Source organism: Poecilia mexicana, unplaced genomic scaffold (genome assembly GCF_051168715.1).
Source record: "Poecilia mexicana isolate PSO_F unplaced genomic scaffold, ASM5116871v1 scaffold_22, whole genome shotgun sequence".
Lineage (NCBI taxonomy): Eukaryota > Metazoa > Chordata > Actinopteri > Cyprinodontiformes > Poeciliidae > Poecilia > Poecilia mexicana.
Window position 1 is genome coordinate 10,690,372 of NW_028263391.1, and position 23,017 is coordinate 10,713,388.

General features: G+C 38.7%; 1 protein-coding gene across 4 annotated transcripts; it reads left to right on the top strand.

The window, feature by feature from the left end:
- The first annotated feature begins 1,339 nt into the window (after positions 1–1,339).
- On the top strand, positions 1,340–19,663 carry ddhd1a (DDHD domain containing 1a). 4 transcript variants are annotated; one of them, XM_014971774.2, is made up of 15 exons: positions 1,340–2,543; positions 3,245–3,316; positions 5,818–5,994; positions 9,164–9,265; positions 12,030–12,158; positions 12,805–12,952; positions 15,302–15,411; positions 15,494–15,600; positions 15,717–15,979; positions 16,115–16,190; positions 17,017–17,166; positions 17,300–17,364; positions 17,446–17,618; positions 18,157–18,354; positions 18,671–19,663. In XM_014971774.2, the coding sequence occupies exons 1-15, from the start codon at positions 1,763–1,765 to the stop codon at positions 18,853–18,855; spliced, it is 2,736 nt and encodes a 911-aa protein (XP_014827260.1). In that variant the 5' UTR covers positions 1,340–1,762; the 3' UTR covers positions 18,856–19,663. The 4 variants fall into 4 exon arrangements, with proteins under 4 accessions (XP_014827260.1, XP_014827279.1, XP_014827273.1 ...); XM_014971793.2 differs by lacking the exon at positions 9,164–9,265 and having other exon boundaries at positions 1,342–2,543; XM_014971787.2 differs by lacking the exon at positions 3,245–3,316 and having other exon boundaries at positions 1,342–2,543.
- Positions 19,664–23,017: the final 3,354 nt, after the last annotated feature.

The window sequence follows — 23,017 nt, forward strand, 5'->3', positions numbered from 1 at the left end:
GATGGCCAGAAGCGCAGAGCACTGGCCTGTGGAGGGGTGGGACGAGCCCAAAGTTTAATTCCCACTCTGCAGTAAATTAGAGCACAGCGGGGTAATGTCTGTTTATTCCAAATACAGCTGCCTGGGCCTCTCTCTCTCTCTCTCTCTCTCTCTCTCTCTCTCTCTCTCTCTCTCTCTCTCTCTCTCTTCTCTCTCTCTTCTTCTATCCTTCTCTCCATCTCTCCCCACAGGTCATACCATGGCCTCAGAATCACCTGGACCAGGACACAAAAATGCATATTGTTTAAATACAAGCAATGTGTATAGATAAACAACAAGGAACAAATGCACATCATCAGAGATGCACACACCAACTCATACATATTTACAGAGATATGTACAGATTTTTAGCTCATGGACACTAATGCCTTGCTGACAGAAAACTAAGGAAATAAAAGTAAGTACTTTGACTTTGCTTTTTGTAATGTTAATCTTAAAATAGATTTTTGTTACATGTTAACTGAATTATCTTCTTTTTAGACATTTTATGTATTTTGCTAAGCATATTATTATTTATTTTTGTTAGTTCAAGTGACTGAAATTACTTTTTTTGGAAAATAAATATACTCCATTGAATCATTAGTCTTCAGTTTAAAATAGACATTTGCTGACCTCTAGTGGTAAATTAAGTCTTTGTCATTCCTAGGTTTAAAAAGATTCAACATTATTGTACCAAGTATATCCAACAAAATTAAAGTATTGAAAAAGTAAGTTGATATGTTTGTATACAAACACATTTTGTAGGGATGCCAAAAATTTGCCCTTTTAAGTCCTTATATAGTTACATAAAAATCATTGGTATAAAATGCAGTGCAACATCAAAGAAATGTGAATTAAAATTTGTGTTTTGATTGTTAGATAGTTTATTAAGTCCCTCCAATATTCATACTGATGGAGAAATCCAAAGTTAGATAGAAAATTGCTAAACTACCGATGATAAAATTACATTAAAATATCCTCTATTAATTCCAGGACGAATTTTATTATGTAACATTTAGCATACATTATCTTAAACAGAACACACTGTATATATTTTGGGAGTTAAGATGTTATGTAGACTATAAATATAAAAGTTACAAATTTAAAGCATTAATCAGTCAAAAAAAAAAATCCTTAATTTCCTTTTTTTTTTATCGATGTTAGACTAATAGTGCTACAAAAATAAGTATTTGGCGTCCTCTAGTGTGTCGTGCGATCATTGCCGTTTGGTTCATGTGGGAGACAGAAAACACAACCGTTCTCGTCATAGTTGCTCAATTTCGACGTACGCGTTCACATTGTTTGGTGCGTCAGCTGGTGCGTTACGCGCGCGCGCCCGCGCTACACTTCTGTTTCTATGCGAGATTTGTTTTCAAATGGAGGAGTCTTTGATATTCCGATGGGACCAGGAATACTCAAAGTACGGCGGCTGCAGCGATAAGCTGGGCCGAAGCGATTCGGTGTCATCTGCGAGGTTTGAATCAAGTTTACGCTGCTAGGGGTAAACAGAGACCCTACAGTTTTTTTTTTTTTTTTTTTGTGATTTATCGGCGCAGGGTAGTTTTCCAACCGGCTTCATTAGCTTGACGAACTAGCATACATGCCAACAGCTGTGGGGCGTTGGAAGGTGTTGCAGAGGTGTTTTATTTAGGTTTGTTTGCACTACTTAGTAACATGGACTCTAGTGGTAGTTGTAGTCTGGCAGCGTTAGCTTGTCTAAGATGAAGTCCCTGCTCAAATAGTTATGAGTAGTTTCAATCAAAACCTCCGCATTAGCTCGTCTTTCAGCGCAGACAGTAAGGGTCCAGCGGTCAGCGCTGACACCGGGAACAAGGACTGGGTTCTGGGAAGCGATGTGTTTTCCTGCTGTCACGAGATGAGCCTCGTGGACGACTCGATGCAGGCGGGGATGTCGTCGGTCCAACCGGGACTGGACGGTCACCTGCCACTAATACGTGCCCAGAACCACGGCTCTCAGGATGGCATATTTTTCGAGCTGGGCTCCCCGGAAGACTACCTGGACAGCAGCCCGTTAGAGTACAGGGACAGCGATGGGATCGGCGTTGGCCCGTTATTCGAGAGGAGGAAGAGGTCTCGCTCCAACAGCTCCAGACACAGGTTTAACGAGGTGGTGACGGAGCTAGTCCCGGAGGAGGTTCGGTGGTTCTATAAAGAAGACAAGAAAACATGGAAGCCTTTTATCGGACACGACTCTCTTAAAATCGAGCTGATGTTTCGGAAATACTGCGAGCTGAACCCCGGTGCGATGCGCTCCGGGGTTGGCGATGGAGAGGAGGAGACTGGCGGTAAATGTGTGGACAGCCCGGGGCAGAACGGCGCAGTGCCCGTGGACACTGGCACTAGCAGCGTGGACGAAGGCCGCGGCTCTCTTGACACATCTACTGTGTCCTTTGACGGGACCGACCCGGACGGCACTGAAATCAACGTAGAGCCTGTGTGTGTTCGAGGAGGCCTTTATGAGGTCGACATAAAAGAGAGAAAATGCTACCCTGTCTACTGGAAGCGTGAGTAATATTTCCTCTCCTCCATCACTCACACAAAATCGATCGAGCTAATGTTTGGGTCCACTTTGAATAACGTATCATTCATCACCGATTTGTGTAGTGTGCATTCATATCATATATAATTAATAGTCTGCAGTATAATGCCTGACAGGCAGCATACAGATTATTGGGCCACAGTCAATGGTCAGTTGCCATCAGGGGCGCCGTTTAGGGGACCTGGGGGGAGTTAGGACAATTGTAATGGCCCCTGACCAATAGGGAGGTGGGGACAAAAAAATGAAATAAAATAAATAAATATATATATGCACTAAAGTATATACTAAGGTTAAATACAAGCACTCCCAGATCAACAAAGCTAACATGCATATTTACACCCGCCAGTATCTGCATACCTGCTTTTGCGCACTTGACAGTGACAGTGTTTAGTAGTCAGTGATAATAACTATGCTGCCAAGACCAAAGTCAGGTTTTCGAAAACAGAAAAAGAAGACAGACAAAAGAGAAAGGCGTCAATTTGTAACCCAGTTTTTCCTCCAAGAAAGGTGGGTAGACTACAAAGTGTGATTTTCAGTCATTAGTTAGCTTAGCTACAGACTACCTAGTCTCCATTTCACCAGCATTTAATCAGGGAAGGGAAATATTTACCAAGATATTTACAAGATTTAACTTGTCCCTGTACCTTTTACCGCACTTAACAACAGATGGTTCAGAGTCAGCAGCAGCCATAACTCCCCATACCAGCATAACTCCTCCTCCCTGTCCCAGTGAAGAAGGTGAGCAATACTGTTCAATGATATGATAGTTAGCATCAGTGCAGGGAATGTATGGGGATTTCTCTGTCTCTCTTGCTCTTTTTACAATTACACAAAAAAAACTGAAATATTTATTACTGAGAGAATGTTAAACAACTGTTATAAAATGGTAATAAAAACAGCTTCCTGTCTGGGCTGGAGGCTAGGCCTCAAGACAGGCTTTGCAGTATTGCTATGTTAAGACTGGAATGGAATGGAAGCCTTTTATCGGACACAAAGTTGTTAGTCATTTTAATTTTGCTTCAAATTGTTACTTGCATATTGTCGTATGTTTAATTTACTACCAGTAAATGTGCTATTACCAGTATTGGACCAATGGAAGCAAGTTTTTAAAGTTGGTTATCTAAAGCTTTTGATTGGTCAGATAGACTCAATAGGTGGTGGAAGGAGCCGCTTGAGGGTTGGGGTGTCAAGTTCATATTCCTAGCGGCGCCCCTGGTTGCCATTCATTATATTGCATTAACTCTGTTACAGTTTATGTTTGAAAATCATCTGTGACCACTGGTTGGTAAAAACAGTTGCTGGGCCATTTTTTAATTCCAAGAACCCACTTAGGTTTTCCGAACTGTAGAGTTACACCAATAAATTAGCCACAAATTGGAATAAGTTAATTTTCTCTTCATCAGCAGGTCAAAAATACAATTAGATTTTTATTAGTCTATTCATTAAATCCTCTCAATAAAGAACTCCAAGTATCCTATAAACGTGTCAACCATTGATGTTCTTTTTTGTGTCATAAAAATTAGGTAAATGTTACACTTTAATGCATGAATGAGGATTATTGTTTAATTTCTTGATTCAAACCTACTACACCCTTCGGGGGGGGTAATACGATTGTTGCCAATATTGTCACTCATAACATGGAACTTGTAGATTTTTGAAGTGTACATTTGCAGAATGTGTTAGATTAAAAAAAATTCCAAATAATGTAGTGTATAAGAAAGACAGGAGCTGCGGATACAGAAGATGCCAAAACCTATAAAAAGTGAAGTTATATGACTTTCACAAGATCCAATTTTAATTAAATTCAGAAAAGTGCATAAAAATACGATATGTTTATAGACTGAAAATGGGAATTCTTAGTTTTGATGAATTTAATAAATTGGGGGAAAAAATATGATTTTGTTTGGCATTTGACATGGGAGCCAATCTTTGGATAATGATCATTTCTGATCCCTGGTCTTTTTAGAATAAAATACAACTCATCTTTATTGTCCCACAGTAATATGTGTATCTCTAGCAAAATTAAATCTAGTCATGATTGCTTACAGGAAATAAATATTCTCTGAACTGGTACTGTGACACCAGGAGTACCGTGGTCGGTGTCACAGTATTTAGTTTGAAGAAAATTGTTTTTATTTAAACAAACATCAACAATAGAGACAGTGTTCTCATGAATTTTAGTTTTGTGGGCTATCTGCTGGGGAACATCCAGTTTGACAAACATCATTGCAATGCATTTATATCTTTAAAACAAGTTACCCTAAGAAAAGATATAGGAGGCTGCTACTGGTTGATTCCACACAAAGACTCCACCCATTTTTACCTTGTAAGTGAGGGAAAAGTATAGTTGCCTTATTTCAGTCAGCTGACAACCAGTAGGCAGCAACAGGAGAAGGAAGGGTGGATGAGCAAGCACTTATTGTGTATTGGACTTTAATACACATGATGAAATAGTTGAGACATTAAAGGTTCTCTAAGCTTATCTTCTCTGAACTGTCGCAAATGGACTCAACTGACGACCCAATATTATCTCCTGAGCCTTTATCTCAGTGTGTGTTTGTGTTTGCTTTAGATTTAAGTAAGACATTTAAAAAAAAATAAATACTGGTGTATTTTCAGTATCATTGTTTTCATTTTGCAAAATTTTGGTTCATTTTGGTTCTGTCGTTTTTGGAGTGTCGCTGATATAGGCTCAGCTATTTCGCTCTAATTCTCCACTTGGGATTCAAGTCAGAATGGTGTTCATAATTTGACTCTAGACTGTAATGAAACCTGGCCCCGCTCGGTTAAACACCGAGTCTTGGTCCTCCTGGGTTTGACTGACTTATTTAATTAAATGGAAATCAGTTTGCCGTACGTCATCTAAGGTGCCACGGGAAAATGAGTCAGTGCCTAGAAAAAGATTTATTGAAATGGCATCAATTCACAACAGTCATGTCAAGGTAAGAGAAATAGCTAGACAAATGGTTCCACTTCATACATAATTATAGTTTGTTGAATCCAATATAGTACACATTAATTTGTTGCCTCTCAAATTAACACCCATTGCACACAGTCCTATTTAATACAAGTTATAACGCAGTATAATCAGTCATTTGAGCATTTAATGCTAATTGGTAAAAACTTTTATGATACAAATAGAAACTGTAAAAATTTTTTTAAAAAAAATCAAATGTCTAACTATACAGATCATTTCTATTAAAGTCTATGTAGCTAAATCAGAGGTGTGTCTGCTTCAGAACAAGACCATATTCCTGTGATGAGAGGCCAGTGGTTCATCGATGGTAGCTGGCTGCCGCTGGAAGAAGAAGAGAGCGACCTCATTGAGCAGGAGCACCTGAACCGTTTCCGAGGCCAACATTTGCAGGACACCTTTGAGACGGATCTGGTGGTGAAGACCGTTGACAGCAAAGATGGTGAGTGCTGGGAAAGGGGATAACAGTTTACAAGTGTATCCTTCAAAGCGTCAGACAGCACTTATTTGTTAATTCCTGTTGCTAATTTCTTTTTGTGAACCCACAATGACAAAAAGTTGGGCTTTTACATTTTTGCTGTGTTTTGAACCAAAGGTCAAGTTACTGATTCATACTGCGGTGTGAGAGTTAGAAATGAACTTGACAGGTGCGCCACCATTGTAAAGCAGGATCTCCATGTACAGTTTGGTATGACCCTCTCTGATGAGCTGGCTCAAGCAAAATGTCACAAGCTGTAGCTTTGGATAGCAGTAAGAAAGAGGTTGTTTGATTCAGAGCTCTCCTTAAGGTGGCCAGATTGATGAATGTCTGGTTGTGTGAACTGGATACTGAAAGACTGCAAAAGAGTGAGATTGAGTATGTAGAAAAAGGAGAAAGTTGGACAAAAGCGACATCGTCTCCAGATGTCCCAGCAACATACCCTAACGTTATAAATAAAATATAACCCTGATAAATCACTTCAAAAAATCAGAGTAGTAATTTATTCAGGAAATTTGGTTAAGGAAGTGAAACACTCAGAAAGTTACACTGAGTTATGTTTTACAAGCAATTATTTCTAGTTATTTTGATCATTGCCTGCCACAGCTGACAAAAAGAAATTTGAATATTATTTCCATAAAGCTCACAGCAGATGGATGTCTCCTAAAACTTCCTGTTAGATGACTGCTCCCTTTTCTGGCATGTTTTCCTTCCTCTTAAATTTCCATTAATTTTCTAGGAACAGCACTCTGCATAAAGCTAGATGCTTTAGCAAAGACCATTAGTGACTTCCCATACACAAACGGTCTTTTTTTAAGTGGGTTAGAAAAACGTTTTGCTGAAAACCTGTTAGGTCAGCAGTGTTTAGGCCAAGAGGTGACATTCCAGTGTTAAAATTCTGCGTTAGTATTCCTGTATTATTCATTTGCTATTTTCTGAGAAACAGAATTTAAACTTTAGTCCATAAAGTTTAGAATATCACAGAAATATATTCATATATATAATCAATCTTCATTTGAGAATTTTTTTTTTATTGATTTCTTTAGACTTCAAAAGAACAAATTTTTTCCTTGTAATGTTATTGTCTTATTCTTACTCAGGATAAACTGATTGTATCTCCCTAAAAATTAAAAGTTTTAAGTTGTGTTACAGTTGCTAGTATTTTCATACACTTTTTGAAAAGAAAAAAAAATAATCAAAATCATTTAGAAAAAAATGCATTGGGTTCATTCACGCATATATATATATAGAGTCACTGAATAAATGCTGGACATATTCATGACACCAAGTTACAGAAGGATTACACCTTAACTGTAAGCTGTGTTAAATTTAATACACAGACTTTTTATTTTGTTTTCTAAAATGTGACGAAGTTTCACTCGAGAACACACACACACACACACACACACACACACACACACACACACACACACACACACACACACACACACACACACACACACACAAAACACACAGTTTCAGTGTGTTGAATGGATGAGCCAAAGCAATGCCTGCTCTTACTTTTCATGGTTCTACCTAATGGAAAACAATATTGGTGACTGCAGACTACATCCCTCCCCACCTCCTCCTTTGTTTGTACCTCGTTTTCCACCTCTATATTTAGCTGAGCCTGAAAGCAAAGTGAACGATAGATCTTGTTAATTCACTATCCTTGAGCTAATGTTGCATTCTGCCTCTTGCAGAAGAATATTTTGCCCTGACACTAGTAATCTGTAGCACTCAGAGCCATATGGAGGCTGTTTTAAACTGCATTACATCTAATACAAGGATTTTATAAGCGCACTAATACCATACAGATTTGCAGTACAGTATTTTGCAGTAGTTAGTTGAAACAGAAGACATGGTAGGCTTTGAACTGCATCCAGTCCCGTTTTAAACGATGAACTTCAGATAAGTAATCCAACATTTAAAATATCCCCAATAAGTGAAAATAGCACCTGGTCAGATTCTTTTTCAACATTATTTTTCACACTGTTTGACTTGAATAAAGCTTACATAGTGAATTTGTGATGTTTCGTGGTAAGGTTCATCTGTTGTTTCCACCCATTACCTTGGCTGTGCAGAGTACTAGGCAGGTTGTAGAGACAATAGGGTGTGGACTCATCTTTCAGGCTTGAAAGACGTCAGGGAAAATTACATCCAGCAGGCCAGCCGTGTCGTCAGCTTTGTTTTCTGTATGTTTTTGATGAGGGCGAGACCCGGTAGCTATTCCCATGTAACCTGCCTTCTTATTTCAGATATTTGTGAGGCTATGATTACGCATAATTATTGACAAAAAAAAAAAAAGAAACTTGAAAGAACTTAAAGGAAAGAAAATGCACCGGAGCCCTTTATTGGAAGTCATCCAAAAGATATCTAAATTGTTCATCAACTGTCTTGGGCTTAATAAGTATTAAAGCTCCAAATCCACTTGCTACTTTGATAATTCTTCAGGAATCAAAAGACCCAAGGCCAGCTGCACAGCGTGATATGCTGCATAAAAACACAACCTAGTAAGTTCATTTTGACCTTTTATAAGCCTTGATAGATATCCCAGGCATTACAGAGCACTTATTTTCAGTAGCTCCATCAGTGCTGTACCGATCGCTTTTACAGCAATCACACTTCCTGTGCGCCTCAGCACTTCTCCCCTCCTAACTCATCCTCTGCCGTTCACCTCAGCTGAAACAACCTCAGCCAATATTTGCAAGTCTGATTGCTTCGTTATCATGAATCGAATGAGCCAGTCAAATCTGAGATTGTGGACTTCACATTCAAAATGTCTTTATGCTCTTTGTTTATGATATAGTAAATGTAAATGTTCTGGTCTGTCTGATTTTCTTGTTGTTTTTTTTATTATTTTAACCTCTTGGTATTTAAATAAAGGCAAACATTTAGATTTCTTTTCTTTTTATAAGTGGCTATAAACAGACAAAATCCTGCAAAGAAAAAAAAAAAACTTGCTCAGAAGTCACAGAGTGCAGCTCCTGAACATTTTAAGCAGTCTTCATTGAACTTATAAGTTACCTTTACTGTCTTTTGATAAGTCGCCATGTTTAGGACTAATGACAAATGAAGTCTTTTGTGACCTGAACTGGGCAATGAACACTACTCACTGTTTGTTGGTTGTTAGTTCTCTCCCACCTGCCCCCTTTCTATCTCCCGTTTCTGTTCAAATGGAGTGGATATCAGACGGGTGCTAAAACGGCAGGTCACAAGCGCAAACGCTGCCAAGGTACTGTGAAATCCTACGTTTTCTGTTGTGTTAGCTCCTTTAGCTTTTTATCCCTCATCCTTTTAGATTCTAGGCCTCTGTTGGACTAGTTTTTCCTTTCTTTTGTGGGTTAAACCTTTTGAAGCCTTCCATTTGGAACTAGACCTAGGCTCAGTTAGACGTGGTTGTCGTAAAGCTGAATTTAGTCTGTTATCTTGGTTTACATTGCAGCTTTAACTGAGCCTAGTTGCTAGAAATCACTTTTTAGTGCTGTGGTCTAGAGTTTGGTTCTACTACTATTGCTGCTTTTTGGGGAATCCTGCGTGCTTCCTTGCTGGAATAGTAAGTACACAACATGGATCACTCAACTACAATTGCAAGACTCTTTAAGAACTGCATCAGAAATTAAAAATGACTATCAAAATGTCTCAACACAGTTTGTTTGTTTGTTTGTTTTAATTCCCAGCCTTTTTCTCAATTCCTTTAGACACTGTTGCTATATTTCTACTCGACCAGCAACACCAGCTCAATAAAGCCTTCTGAACAACGCTTTCTATTGAGAGTTGAGCACAACTCATAAGCTGGAACAAAGAGTCATTGTTGTAGTCTTTCTGTGAAACAGCGCTAGCATGCTGTGTACGTTCATTCTGAAGTCTGTTAATGTCCTGTTTCTGGGTTCACAGAGGAGAGACGTCTCTGTGTTTGTTTCCTCGTCTCATAGGAGGATGAAATGGCTGTTGATCCGAAGCCCAGCGGGAAAGTCAGCAGCCCTAAAAGACACACGATTTTTGAAGATGACAATCTCACTTTTAACATTGCAGTGCTATGAAGCCTTCTGGAAAGACATTAACTTCAATGTCACAATATATACATATATATATATATATATATATATATAGTGCAGGGCCAAATTTGATGATAGTTTTGGCAGGCTCTTTTTGCCTCTTGCATTCACCTTTAGCACTTCCCAGCTTGGAGCTTACTTTATATTATCTGGGGGGTTTTTTGTCACAAAATATATTTTCTCTTTTTGACTGCAAAGGTTATGGGGCTCCTTTAATCCTTTCTTACATTCCTGCTCTCTATTTTATGTTTTATTTACAGGCACATCTCGGTAAATAAGAATATCATTGAAATGTTTTAGGTAATACAATTTGTTTTTTTGTTTTTTTTTTTTGGTTTTTTAAAAGTAACATAATTATAAATATTCATTACATGCAAGGTAAGATTTTTCTAACATTTCTGTTCATTTTGATCATTAAATGACTCTTTTGATATTTTAATTTATTGAGATGCATCTCTGAAGTAACCTTCGACTCTCACCTCTGCTCGACCAAAACATAAGGCTCAACAAGTAGACTATAAAGAGATCCTTTTCGTCCTTCCAAGGCTGTTTACAAAGTAGAACGACCATTGCCACACTCTTCCAGCAGACGCACAACAACAGGCAATCACTAAACTCTTCTCCATGAAATACTAACAGCTACCCCTTACTGTTGCTGTCCAAGAGTAGTTGAGTGCTCCGCCATGTTGTGATAAATAGCGATTATGTTTCTTTTGCCGTGGAGTGATTTAATTTGATAATCTACAAAGAGGAAGCTAAACGTGTGACAGAACAAAAATCCTGTTGGCAGAAGTTGTAGTTTTATAGGATTCGGTGTCAAAAAGTGACGGTCACTATATTTGTTTAACTTGTTCTCATCTTCATGCAAGAGGAACTGACTGATAATTTTTAGTTTCGGAGTATAAAAATTCATGGTTCAGGGCATTTATTGGGCAGGTAACAGAGAATCATTAGCTGCATTGGACAAATGGAGGTTTTGCTCGTTTCATTAATTGATGTGAACGGGACAAATAGTGGAATTTCTTGATGGGGAACTTATTTGTCCTACAAATCTGTGCTTGACCAAAAGGAAACAACAGTTTTCCCTCTGTGGGAAGGTATTGTTCTGAATTTCCAGCAATAAACTAATCCAGCACGCCTCATTTTCCCAGGAACTTTACCCGCTCCTTCAGGATTTAAATTCCTTGTTTGTTTCAGAATAGCACAAAGAGTCCATGATTACGTTTTGGACAAATGCCAGCGTGTTCAACAATTTCAGCCAAATGAACCTGACTGAACAGGAACATGGGGCACAGCTTTGCCTCCGTTTAGTCCACTACTTTCATTTATTGGTCCTTTGCCTTTGTAGGTATCAACTGGTTTTTCTCAAGCCATAATTTAGCTCTTACTTGCTTCAGTCACTGCATTTACCACCGAATAAGAACCAGAAAACAAACAAAAAAATTGGAGGACAGACATTTATTTAAGTTTAGAAAAAAATCAATTGGCAATTGGAAGCTGCAAAGCAGGACGACAAGCAAGAGCTGAAGTATGCGATCATGCCGTGTGATTTTTCTTTTTTTTATTTAAGCAGATCAAAGCGACAGACAGCTTTTGATTGAGCTGTCTGAAAAGAGTTTGGACTTTTGTGTCCTTGCTACTTAAAATAACAAACTTGGTGTAAATCTTTTTTTTACTTACACTTCTCAGAAGTATGTATGATTCCTAAACCCTAAAATGAAAACCTTTTTATATATATATATATATAGATATATATCTATATATATATATATATATATATATATAGATATATATCTATATATATATATATATATATATAGAGATATATATATATTTAGCTTCTCTTGTTTTCTGTTTCTCTCATTTCTCTGTCAGAAAATGATCTAGGCTCCGTCTCAATGCCTTCTGACTCTGCCTGACTTTTCTCTCTCACTGCTGCAGCCATCCACCATCTGAAGCTGAGCCGGACGCATGTAGATTGGCACAGCGTGGAAGAAGTCTACCTTTACAGCGACGCTACCACGTCAAAGATTGCTCGCACTGTTACCCAGAAACTGGGCTTCTCCAAAGGTCTGTGTCACTTGCATCACACTTTATCATATGAGATGGACGTGGCAATGCAATGGTGTTTTATTTGCAAACTGGTCAACGTAGAAGGTTAAAAGAAAGCGGAATTATTTGGTGATGCCCACATCATGTTTTGGTCTTAAATACATTGAAGGTTGGGGAAAGAAAGGGAGCAAATTAAGTACAATTTTACATCTGACCTTCATCAGTGTATGTGAAGATGATCTGGTGCACAGTTCCATAACTCCATGATTTATTTTCTCTCCATGTTATTTTCCGGAGCCTTGACTGGTTACCTCAACGTTCCCTGGTTACCCAACGCTCTGCGAACTGATCTGTCTTTAGTGCGAGTTCACCGGCTCCTATCACGTTTCCATTTAGCACACAACATGATCAGATTATAGGTTTTAAGTAAAGACACACACTCTGACCTGCCAGTACTTTACACATGCTCCCACGTGGTCGGTGGCCACAGCAGGAGTCCATGTCTCGCCTACTGACCTCCTTGGAATCAATACAGCATGTTGGACTATTGATAGTCTTCCTGTTTTTTTCTTTTTCTGCCAGAGTTGTACACTCAATATCAAACTTAAGTTTCTTATTGGTTTGAGAAGTGGACAATGAAAATCTGAATTTCCTGTTGCTGCAGCCTCAAGCAGCGGCACACGGCTCCATCGAGGTTATGTGGAGGAGGCCTCTCCAGAAGACCGGCCCCCTCAGACTACCCACGTTGTCTTTGTGGTGCACGGGATTGGCCAGAAGATGGATCAGGGCCGCATCATCAAAAACACTGGAATGTGAGTTGTCCGTTTTATTGAGGTTACTGTAATTTGAGATGTCCTCCAAAGCCTGCTTTTAGCTGCATTTTCATTTGTAAAATCTCAAGTCGAGCTTCAGTTTTAGATTTCTGTCCACCATACTTTTATGCGAGCACACTGTGAGGAGGAATGAAGCTTTTGTCTTGGCTCGAAGTGTTTTTAATTTTTCCTTTCTGTTTCTATTTTAAGATGCCAACTTTACTCACCTTCTTGCACTGGTCTCACTTTTTTTTTCTTTTTTATCACATGCAAAAATGATGACATCATCTTCTGCTGAAGGGTTTTACATTGACTGCTGGCTTTATGTGGTAATTGCCTGGCCTTTTGTCCAAACCTGTTAAACAGAGATCAACCTGTTGGGCTGCTTTTTTGCTCTTCTAGGAAATGTTTTGTTTTGTTTTTACCTTTGTTTACCTAGGAACGTGCCACTAAGATTAAGAATCTGTTTTTCAAGAAAGAGAATAAACGTTTGTTACGATGGAATATAATGTTTCATGATCAGTGATCTATGTTTCATAAGGCTGTCTGGAAGATGAGGTATAAATCCATCCTCTCTGGTTGTGATATCCTAAAGTTGAGTGTTCTGAAGAATTGTTCTGGCTCCAGACCCAGATTCGATAAGAAGGATTTTAATCTGCTCACATAAGAGAATCTCCAGGCAGATAAAACATCCAAACAATCTAAAAATTGTTGCCATGTTTCCAGAAATATCAATGTTTTCTTTTTTTTAAATTATTATTATTATTATTATTATTATTATTATTATTATTATTATTTTTTTTAAATCAAAGGTCATTTGCAGTTTAAACAGTGATGGTGTTGCAGCTGCAGTCTGTGTTTTGTCCTCGTGCTTCTCACTTTTTCCCCCCCCCACATTCGTCTTCTGTTCTACACCTGGAAAGCTGACTTCATGCTTTGTTTTGGGAACATCCAAACTATGGTGGCCCAGAAAGTACAATGTACCCAAAATCTCCCAAAAATAACAAGCTATATAGGACAAGTCAAAGAGTAACATATTATTCACGCTATTAGACATGGATGGGTGTGAAATTGACACGGTGATGATTTAAATTAAAGATGATGCAATATCCTGGCATTAACACAATTATTTAAAACAAACATATCAAATATGATCTAATTGATTTTTTTTTTAAACTGAATCAACAGTTACTCCTACTACTGTTGAAATTATTTAACACATTATTACAAGTATAAAAAAAAACTTGTTTAAAATATGCATCTATTCTTATTTTGACTCGTGAACTGAAATAGAAATGTAATTTAGAATAAACCACTGATTTATTTAGTAGCATTTTTTGTAAGTATTGCTCTAAAATCTGCTTATTGAGCAGAATCATATAACTTTATACCTTAATGTTGTCTTCATAGTTTATGTTCTGGTTAACTAGTTGGACTATCATCTGGTGCTGGTGTTTAAAACAGATTTACCCCAGTGATCCTGGTGGGTGGTGCCACTTCACAGCAAGTAAGAAAAAAAAAAAAATCTTAGTTTAGCAGTCTGGGTGGCAGTATGCAGAAACAAGCAGGGAAAGGAAAGCTTCTATGTATTCATTTTGCTTACAAGAAAGACACATTTTAAAGCTTTTGGGCTTGTGTTTTCAAATCACATACCTCTATGCCGGTACTCGACTACTGCCTTCATGTCACATCTCATATTTAACCTAATCTTATGTAAACATGACGCAACATTCCACGGTGTCCCAAAGTTTACACTTAACTCATTGATCCTGCTCACGCCGTCTCAGTAACCGAAGTAGACCAAGTCAAGCTGCAGAGCATGTTGTTGAGCCTGCCTCGTATCTTCCTGTGGATTACGTTACACACACCTTCCACTGCCAAAAGAAGAGATCTGCCAAAGCAGTGTTCTACTTTTGCTTTGACTCTTTATTACATGTTGTGTCATTTCAGCACCGTGCCTGATGGTTTCTTTGTCGTCAACTAAAGGGGGGAACTGTAGAGTTTTTGACACTGTTGTTTCTCACAGATTAAAAATGTTGCTACATCAACAAAGATCGTGGTGTGCAAGCCACATTTAAATCGGCAATCTAGTTCCCTACACTCGGATCGTGCAAGTTCCCCCTGCAGACAGGCATGTGACATGTGGTTTCCTCTCCATAAAGAGCCACATCCTACATTTAAACTTCTTCTATTAGAAATGGGGAGAGATAAAATGGGGGTTCAGTGTCAATCACCACTCACATACCTGATATTGTCATGCACACAAACTGTTTTTCTTATGTCAGACTTCTGTCGGTACAGCTGTTCAACGCTGTCGTTATTCACACTTTCTCTGTTGTGCTCCTTAAGGTTGAGGGAAGGCGTGAGGAAGATGGAGGAGAAGCACTTTTCTGAGCACAACGATGAACACGTAGAGTTTCTCCCTGTCGAATGGCGCTCTAAACTAGCGCTGGATGGAGGTATGTGAGGATTGCAGTGTGGTTTCACTATCGATGACCTCGGGCGTGTTCCGGGTGATGCATACATGGCACGTTTCCATAGATACGGTTGACTCCATCACACCAGACAAAGTGCGAGGGCTGCGTGACCTTCTCAACAGCAGTGCCATGGACATCATGTACTACAACAGTCCTCTCTATCGCGACGAAGTGAGAATCATACAGTTACAGATTATAAAAGGCGTCTCTGGTAGCCTTTTTTTTTTTTTTTTTTTTATCCTTAAGATAACTTCTTCTCTTCTGTTTGTTTGGTTTTTTTCCCCTAGATAACCAAGGGGCTCACAGAAGAGCTGAACAGACTGTACTCGCTCTTCTGCTCGCGGAACCCTGATTTTGAAGAACGTGGTGGAAAAGTGTCCATTGTGTCTCACTCCCTCGGCTGTGTCATCACCTATGACATTATGACAGGATGGGATCCCGTACGGTTCTGTCTGCAGGAGCACTGCGCAGTAGAGGAGGAGCAGGATTTCCGCTGGATGTCTTACGAAGAGAGGCAGCTTTTAGAGGAGCTGAGGCTCACAAAGAATAGGTGGGATATTAATTATACAGAGCAGTGACTCAAAGGATATGTTGCTGACTAAGGATGGGAAAAGGTCAGGGAATAATATCTCTTTATTTTTTGTGTGGTGTGGTGCAAAATTAGTTTTATTTTTGTTTTTGCCAGGTTAAGAGAGTTGGAAAATCAACTGGTCAAACTGGAGGCCTCTAATCCTTCAGCTCCCCCAGCTCTTAAATTCAAGGTACGATTTTTTTGGACTCTTGGATTTTGCAATAGTAGTCAGAAGATTACATACAATCATCATGACCATGAATGTTTTTAAACAACTCTTATTTAAGGGTGGTAGTGTGCTACAATAAATTTCAGGAAGCAAAACTGACACTCGAGTTAGATTTTATCTAACTGACCTAGGCTCCTTTCACATACAAGCCAAAATATAAACATATATGATGGTACTGATAGGATGATATCATTATACACCCTTGGAAAAAATGAAAACCATAGATGTAGATCAAGCACATTTCTGACGATGACTGTGTGTAATGTCCGACAACATCGCTTAATACACTTCCCCCCCAAGTGTATGTCTTTCCAGAGCAAACAGGAATAATGTCTGCCCTGTGTAGAGGATGAAGTCTTATTTACCAATAGTCTTGGTAGCATCACCTGGAGTCAAAACATGTTTTTCTGTAGTTTATAACTCCTGAAACTCAAAGGAGCGTCTCCCAGGTGCAGCATTTACGGCATGCCGTGTGTGGTGGTCGTATGTTTCCTTGCTAAACGGGAATCGTCCTGTAGAAACTGGTGGTTGAAACCTGGCTCGGGGTTTTGGCACAGAAAGACAACAATGCTGTAAAACAAGAACAGCTTAATGTAAACTGAAACTGGCTGCAGTTAAATAAGCAACGAAAAACATGTTAATGCATCAAGGAAAAACTTAACTCGCCTCACGTTGTTGTTTATTACAATTAACAACTTTTGTTTACGATAAAAAGATGTATATGTATATATACATAAAGCTCTTGTTGGGGGATTTACTATCAATTTTTTCACCTTTTGTCTCACAGGTAGAAAACTTTTTCTGCATGGGGTCTCCTCTGGCAGTTTTCTTGGCCCTGCGAGGGATTCGCCCAGGCACCAGCGGCCACCAGGACCACATCCTGCCCACCTCCATCTGCAGCCGGCTCTTCAATGTCTTCCATCCAACAGACCCTGTGGTCAGATATGCCTGATATATGCCTATAATTTATATATATATATATATATTTTATAAATGAGAAGTGAAAATGATAAATGTTCATGCTCTGCATCTTTTCTTTTAAGGAGTTAACTCTTTTCTGTTGTGTTTAGGCTTACAGACTGGAGCCTCTCATCCTTAAGCATTATAGTAACGTCGCACCTGTCCAGATACATTGGTAAAAGCTTAAGTTTTACACTTTTATTATTCTTTATTAGCACAAAGTGGTAACAAATGTATAAATTGTTTTCATCACCAGGTGTAGTGCCACTAACCCTTCGTCCTATGATGAGGTCCGGCCGACCTTCCTCAATCCAGTTAAAGATCCGGCTTCAGACACGGAGAGCATTCCCAGTCCGAGTACGTCTCCTGTCTTGGCCCGTAAACACTATGGAGAGTCTATCACCAGCCTGGGCAAGGCCAGTATACTAGGTAAATTTAGCGTGTTTTTATTGTTTGATTGGTGTTTCCTTTACTTTGTTCCACTTAATATCATCAAATGAAACAGGTTAGTACAAATTTCACACACTGCTTCTAATTACACATACTCTGTAGAATTTTCTGAAAATGTACGGTAATTGTCTTTGGTGAAAATATCAGACTGTATTAGACAGCGGTTTGAATTTTCCCCCAACTTTGAGTCAGTGGTGCCATCATGTGGCCATAAAGGGCAACTACTGTTGCTCTGCTTTTTTTATATATATATATATATATATATATATATATATATATATATATATATATATAAAAAATACATTTAAAGAATTAGTCATACCCTCTTTTCACATTTGATCATGTTATATTCATAAACATTATTTCATTAGACTGCTGAGTGACCAACAGGAAGAAAGCTGTCATTTTGACATACATGGAAAACGATGCGTTGTTTTCAAAAAATACGTTCTTACAAATATCAGGCGCTGGAACGTTCTCTGTATATTTTAAACTCTTCCTTCATGTCAACCTGCAGGTGCAGCAAGCATAGGAAAGGGTTTAGGAGGCATCCTCTTCTCACGGTTTTCCCGATCAAACAGCCAACCTTCAGTGTCCTTAGGAGTTGAGGGAGGAGCGAACGCTGAGGAAGAGGAGGAGAAGCGCACCGAAAGCCAGTCGTCTTATGGTCTTTCCACAATAACTCGACCAACATCTCCCACTGGTGACACTTTATGTATGTTCTTTCTGGTACAAAGCATTAACCAAAGTGTGTTTGTGTGCATCAGTGACGTGCGGAGAGGTTCATGGCTGGTGAGGGACTGACTTAATCACAATCAGATTAACAGACATAGACCCCCTGCATGTTATTGTATATATACGGAAATTGTATTTTGTTTTGAAATCATTCATCAAACTATATTTTAGGAAGCTGAAAAGAAAAGAAACAGTGTAATTTATAAGTTCACATAAAGGCTAATGAACTTTTAAGGAGGGCCAGCAGGGTATCTGTTGGCATATTCTGACTGTAATCCTCTGTTTCTCTCTTGCAGTGGAGCTGGAGAGACGCATCGACTTCGAGCTGAGGGAGGGTCTGGTAGAGAGCCGCTATTGGTCAGCTGTGACCTCACACACTGGCTACTGGTGCTCACATGACATTGCGCTCTTCTTGCTGACCTTCCTATATAATAAGTCGACACCCTCCGCCTCAGCAGAACAGACTCCGGAACCAGACTGAGGCGTTTGTTCCAACACGTACGCCTGAGCAGGTGTCCTGTAACTGCTGAAGCTTTTGTCGTTTCCTGACAAAACTCAAAACAGTGACTGCTTGATTCTCCCCTTGCAACCTGTCAAATACATGAACTATCAACCTGTCCTTTGTCTTGATTTATGATCCAGCTACATTTGAGAATCATTGGTTTAAAAATAATAAGAAAACTTCATTCCGAGATGTAGCCATTGATGGTCCAGGAGACCCTACAGAAGGAAACTCTGTGCCAGTGTGAACGCTAACGGTACCATGGAAGAAGAGGCAGTTACCCTAAATCATGGAGGTTCCTCCAGCATCAAAAAAGCAATTTTATTTTCATCCCAACATCGAGTCTGTTTGGCTTATTAGGTTGTCTACAAGTGTAATGTTTTATCAGCCCATCTACTCTGCAGACACTCACTCTGGAGCCTTCTGATGTATTTTTGGATTTATAAAAGGAATGATTGTTACAAAAAGGTTTTTTCACGAAATGTTTAGCCAAAATGTGAAAAACCCACTGCTTACATGGGAATGAAATGCCTTTTGAAATCAGCCCAAAAATGTTACTAATATACTATTTTCACACAAAAAAAAAAAAAAAAAAAATAAGGCATAAACCCTTTAATAATATTGGCAATATGAGTTTTATTCAGTTGTTTGCTTTCAACTTTTTAAGATCAGTAATATTTGAAAGGCGTAAACCAAATACAACCTCGGCATATTGTATATTTGTTGTCAAGTATGACTTCTTGGTTTAGTTACACCAAAATAAAACACTTTTAGTTTTTGGGGGAAACTTTCTTTCAGCAGTTGCAACTAAATATTTCCCTTTTGAATTCCATGTCACTTTCAGACGTGTACCTCTTGTATCACAACAGGCAGATTGGAAAGCATATAGTTATTTTCTTACGCTTTATGACAGTGGGAAGGTCTCGATGGTGTGATTTACATGAGTTCTCCTGAAAGCAGTCATTGTTGCTCAACTGAAATCAACGCTTCTTTATTATTTGTATTAATTTATGGAGATGCATCTGATCGTCCTTATATTTGCCTATATGTTTTCATTGATGTCCAAATGAAATGAATGGTTCTATATTTTCATAATGATTTTCAGGCGCTTGCGCATATAAACCTGAATCTCATCATGTGAAAAGTGGGATTCAGACATGTGGCCAAATAACATTTATGTGTCCAGTGTTGTTAGCTGCTGTAGTAAAGCTACCGTCTGTGGTCCATGGAAAAATGTAATTGACAAGGTGTGAAACTTAAAAGTACGTTCGTTGAGGTGTTTTTCGAAGACGATGCACATGTTATCGTTTCTCCGCTTTTTGTTACCAATGTGCACTTTTTTTCCCCCCTTTGGCCAGATGTTATATTGGTGTTTATTTATGAAAATTTACAGTTGCAGTCAAATAGTCAAACAAAGTCACTTGAAGTACAATTGCTTGTATGAAACCTAGATTTATTCCAAAAAGATAGAAGAAGAAAAAAAACGAAGACAGGATATGGTAAGTAATTATTTTCTAAAAAAAAGAAATGATCTGTGGTTGTAGGTGCAAACGAGATCCCTCTTTAATTTCTAGCCCCAGTAATATTTCTGCAGAAACTAGAATGCTTTTGCACTTTGCATGGTCTCAGATACATAGCTGATGAATGTCGGAACAATAAAAAAATAGTGCTGTGTGCCAACACACATCCAAGAATTTTTTAACACTGCAAAATGACTCATTTGAAACACGCGAGCAAAAGGATGAAGAAACAAAGCAGAGTTGCATTAAAAAGTATCAAATTTAATGTATCCATTTTTGTTGCATTATCATACAGGGTCATCTCATTAAGTTAGAATATCATCAAATAATTGATTTATTTCAGTAACGCGCTTCTAGAAGTGAAACTCTTACAATGTGTAGATTAATTGCACAGAGTGATTTATTGGTTATGGTTTATACAATGAAAATCTAAAACTTGGTTTCTATGAAAATTAGAATAACGCATAAGGTATTTTATTTATTTATTGTTCTTACACTTATCTCTCCATGATTTACTTGGCTTCAGAACTCTGACCAGCCAGATATTTTAGCAATAACCTTTTTGTGGTCTGTCCTCTTCGGAGAGAGTGTCAATGATTGCCGCCTGGAAAACCTTCAAGTCAGCAGAAGCTGACTTGTTTCTACATGACTTAATATGCAAGTGTTCTTTGAAACAGAATTTTGGATTTTCACTAGTTCCGAGCCATAACAATCAAAACGAACAGAGATAATGTCTGAGGTGTAGCACTCTGTGTGTAAGGATTTAACTTTTTGAATTGCATTACTGAAGCAAATTACTTATTGATTTTGTTATAACTTTGCGATGCATATGTAGTAATAAAGGAGCTCGTTTGAATTTGATGTACACAGCTGAACTGCACCACCTTAAGTCTGATTCTTTGTGCTCTGCTGCTGAGTGGAATCAGTTTATTATGAGTGTAAAATGACTGTTACATTTGCAAAGGCCAATTTGCTTAAACCATTCTGCCTTGAAAAGCTGACATGATAGCAAGATCGGTGGTTTACCTGTGGCAAATAAGGCAGAGTAATATGAGATTATTTATTGATTTGATCTGTTGGAAATCTTACAATCATTACTAAGAAATGCACAGAATCTTTACTAAAGATTCCCATTTGTTTTATCTTTTTTGCTTAGCGTGACGTAACATTGCAGAAACACATGCGGGAAGCTAATTTCAACCCACAGAAATGCAGTTTTACCCTGGCCTCGTCTCTCATTCATGCAGTGACAAATTCAGTCTGTACTGTAATAGCAACAAAACCTCCACCGGGTGGCGCTGCAACTGTGTAGTTTGACAGTATTTCATTAAAATATGTGCAAACTGGCACATTTCGAAGTCTTTCAGTTCAAGCTCAGACTTCTTCACTCTGCTTGCTTTAGAAGCTTGCGAGCTCACAGGAAAGCGTTCGGGAGAGTTTTCGCAAAACATACATTTTGACTGACTCTACGTCCAGTTAATGTACAGCTTTTTTGACTGATGACAGCATATTTTTCGTAGCAAAGGCGTTTGAGGAATTGTCCGCTGCTACGTGTTTGCAGAATTTCCACTATGGGTTGGGTGTCAGATTGAAGCCGTCGATTATGATCCAGCTCGAGATGTTTGTTGTTTTGTAAAACATAGCAGCTTCATGCATAAGTTGCGTATGCTCTGCACGTCTTAAGTACGAGGATAAGGGAAATAAACATTTGAATTAGGAGGAGGTCCAAATTAAATGTTATTCTTGTTTGAACTTTGAGCAGATGTCTTTGGGGAGGGGAAAAAAAAGTTTGTCTGTCCTTAGAGCTGTGCAATAACCCATTCCTGTACTGGATTCCAACTGCCATCCAAAGCACTGTATTTATTTCCTTTTATTAAATCATTTCCTTTTCTCATTTGGTCTTGTTTTGTACATTATTAAAGGGAGGAAAATACTGAACTGGTCCCTCTCCTGTGCAGGAGCATGTAGATGCCCTCCTCTCTCAATTTTAGACTCAATTCAGTAGACAATGGGTGTGTCTGTTCATCAGCGACACAGACCGGATTCCTTCTTCAACACCCCCTGAACAGACTTTAACTCATAGTTGATGAATAGGTTACGCATTAGCATTGATAGCTTCCACATGAGCTCATGGTGTGTGTGTGTGTGTGTTTTTTTTTTTTTTTTCTATTTTATGCAACATAGTAACAAATAGGATCAGCTGGGTCATACATAACGAATGACGCCATGGTTTCTCTGACCACCAGAGGTCAGTGTACCACTGGTAATGTTGAAACAAAGGCACAATGACCATCTGTTCAGTGCTCAGGGTCTCATCCTGTGTCTGCATAATGAGCCATTTTAACAGATGTTCTCTTAACTGTAACTAGCATTGATCAGTGACGCCTGGACACGTAGACTGGGCATGTACGACAATAAAGCAACCTATGAGTTTATGTGAACGATCAAACTTATGTCTCTTTCAACTTTCTGCTTCTTCTTCGTGTGCCTCACCCCTCCTCCGACCTCGTCCACATCAGCAGCAGCTGGGCCAACTTCTTATCTGACTCTTCTGCTTTGCGTCGGACTGAACTGTTTACTCTGCAATTAAAACACAGCCTATAAAAGGCAATGGGGTCTGC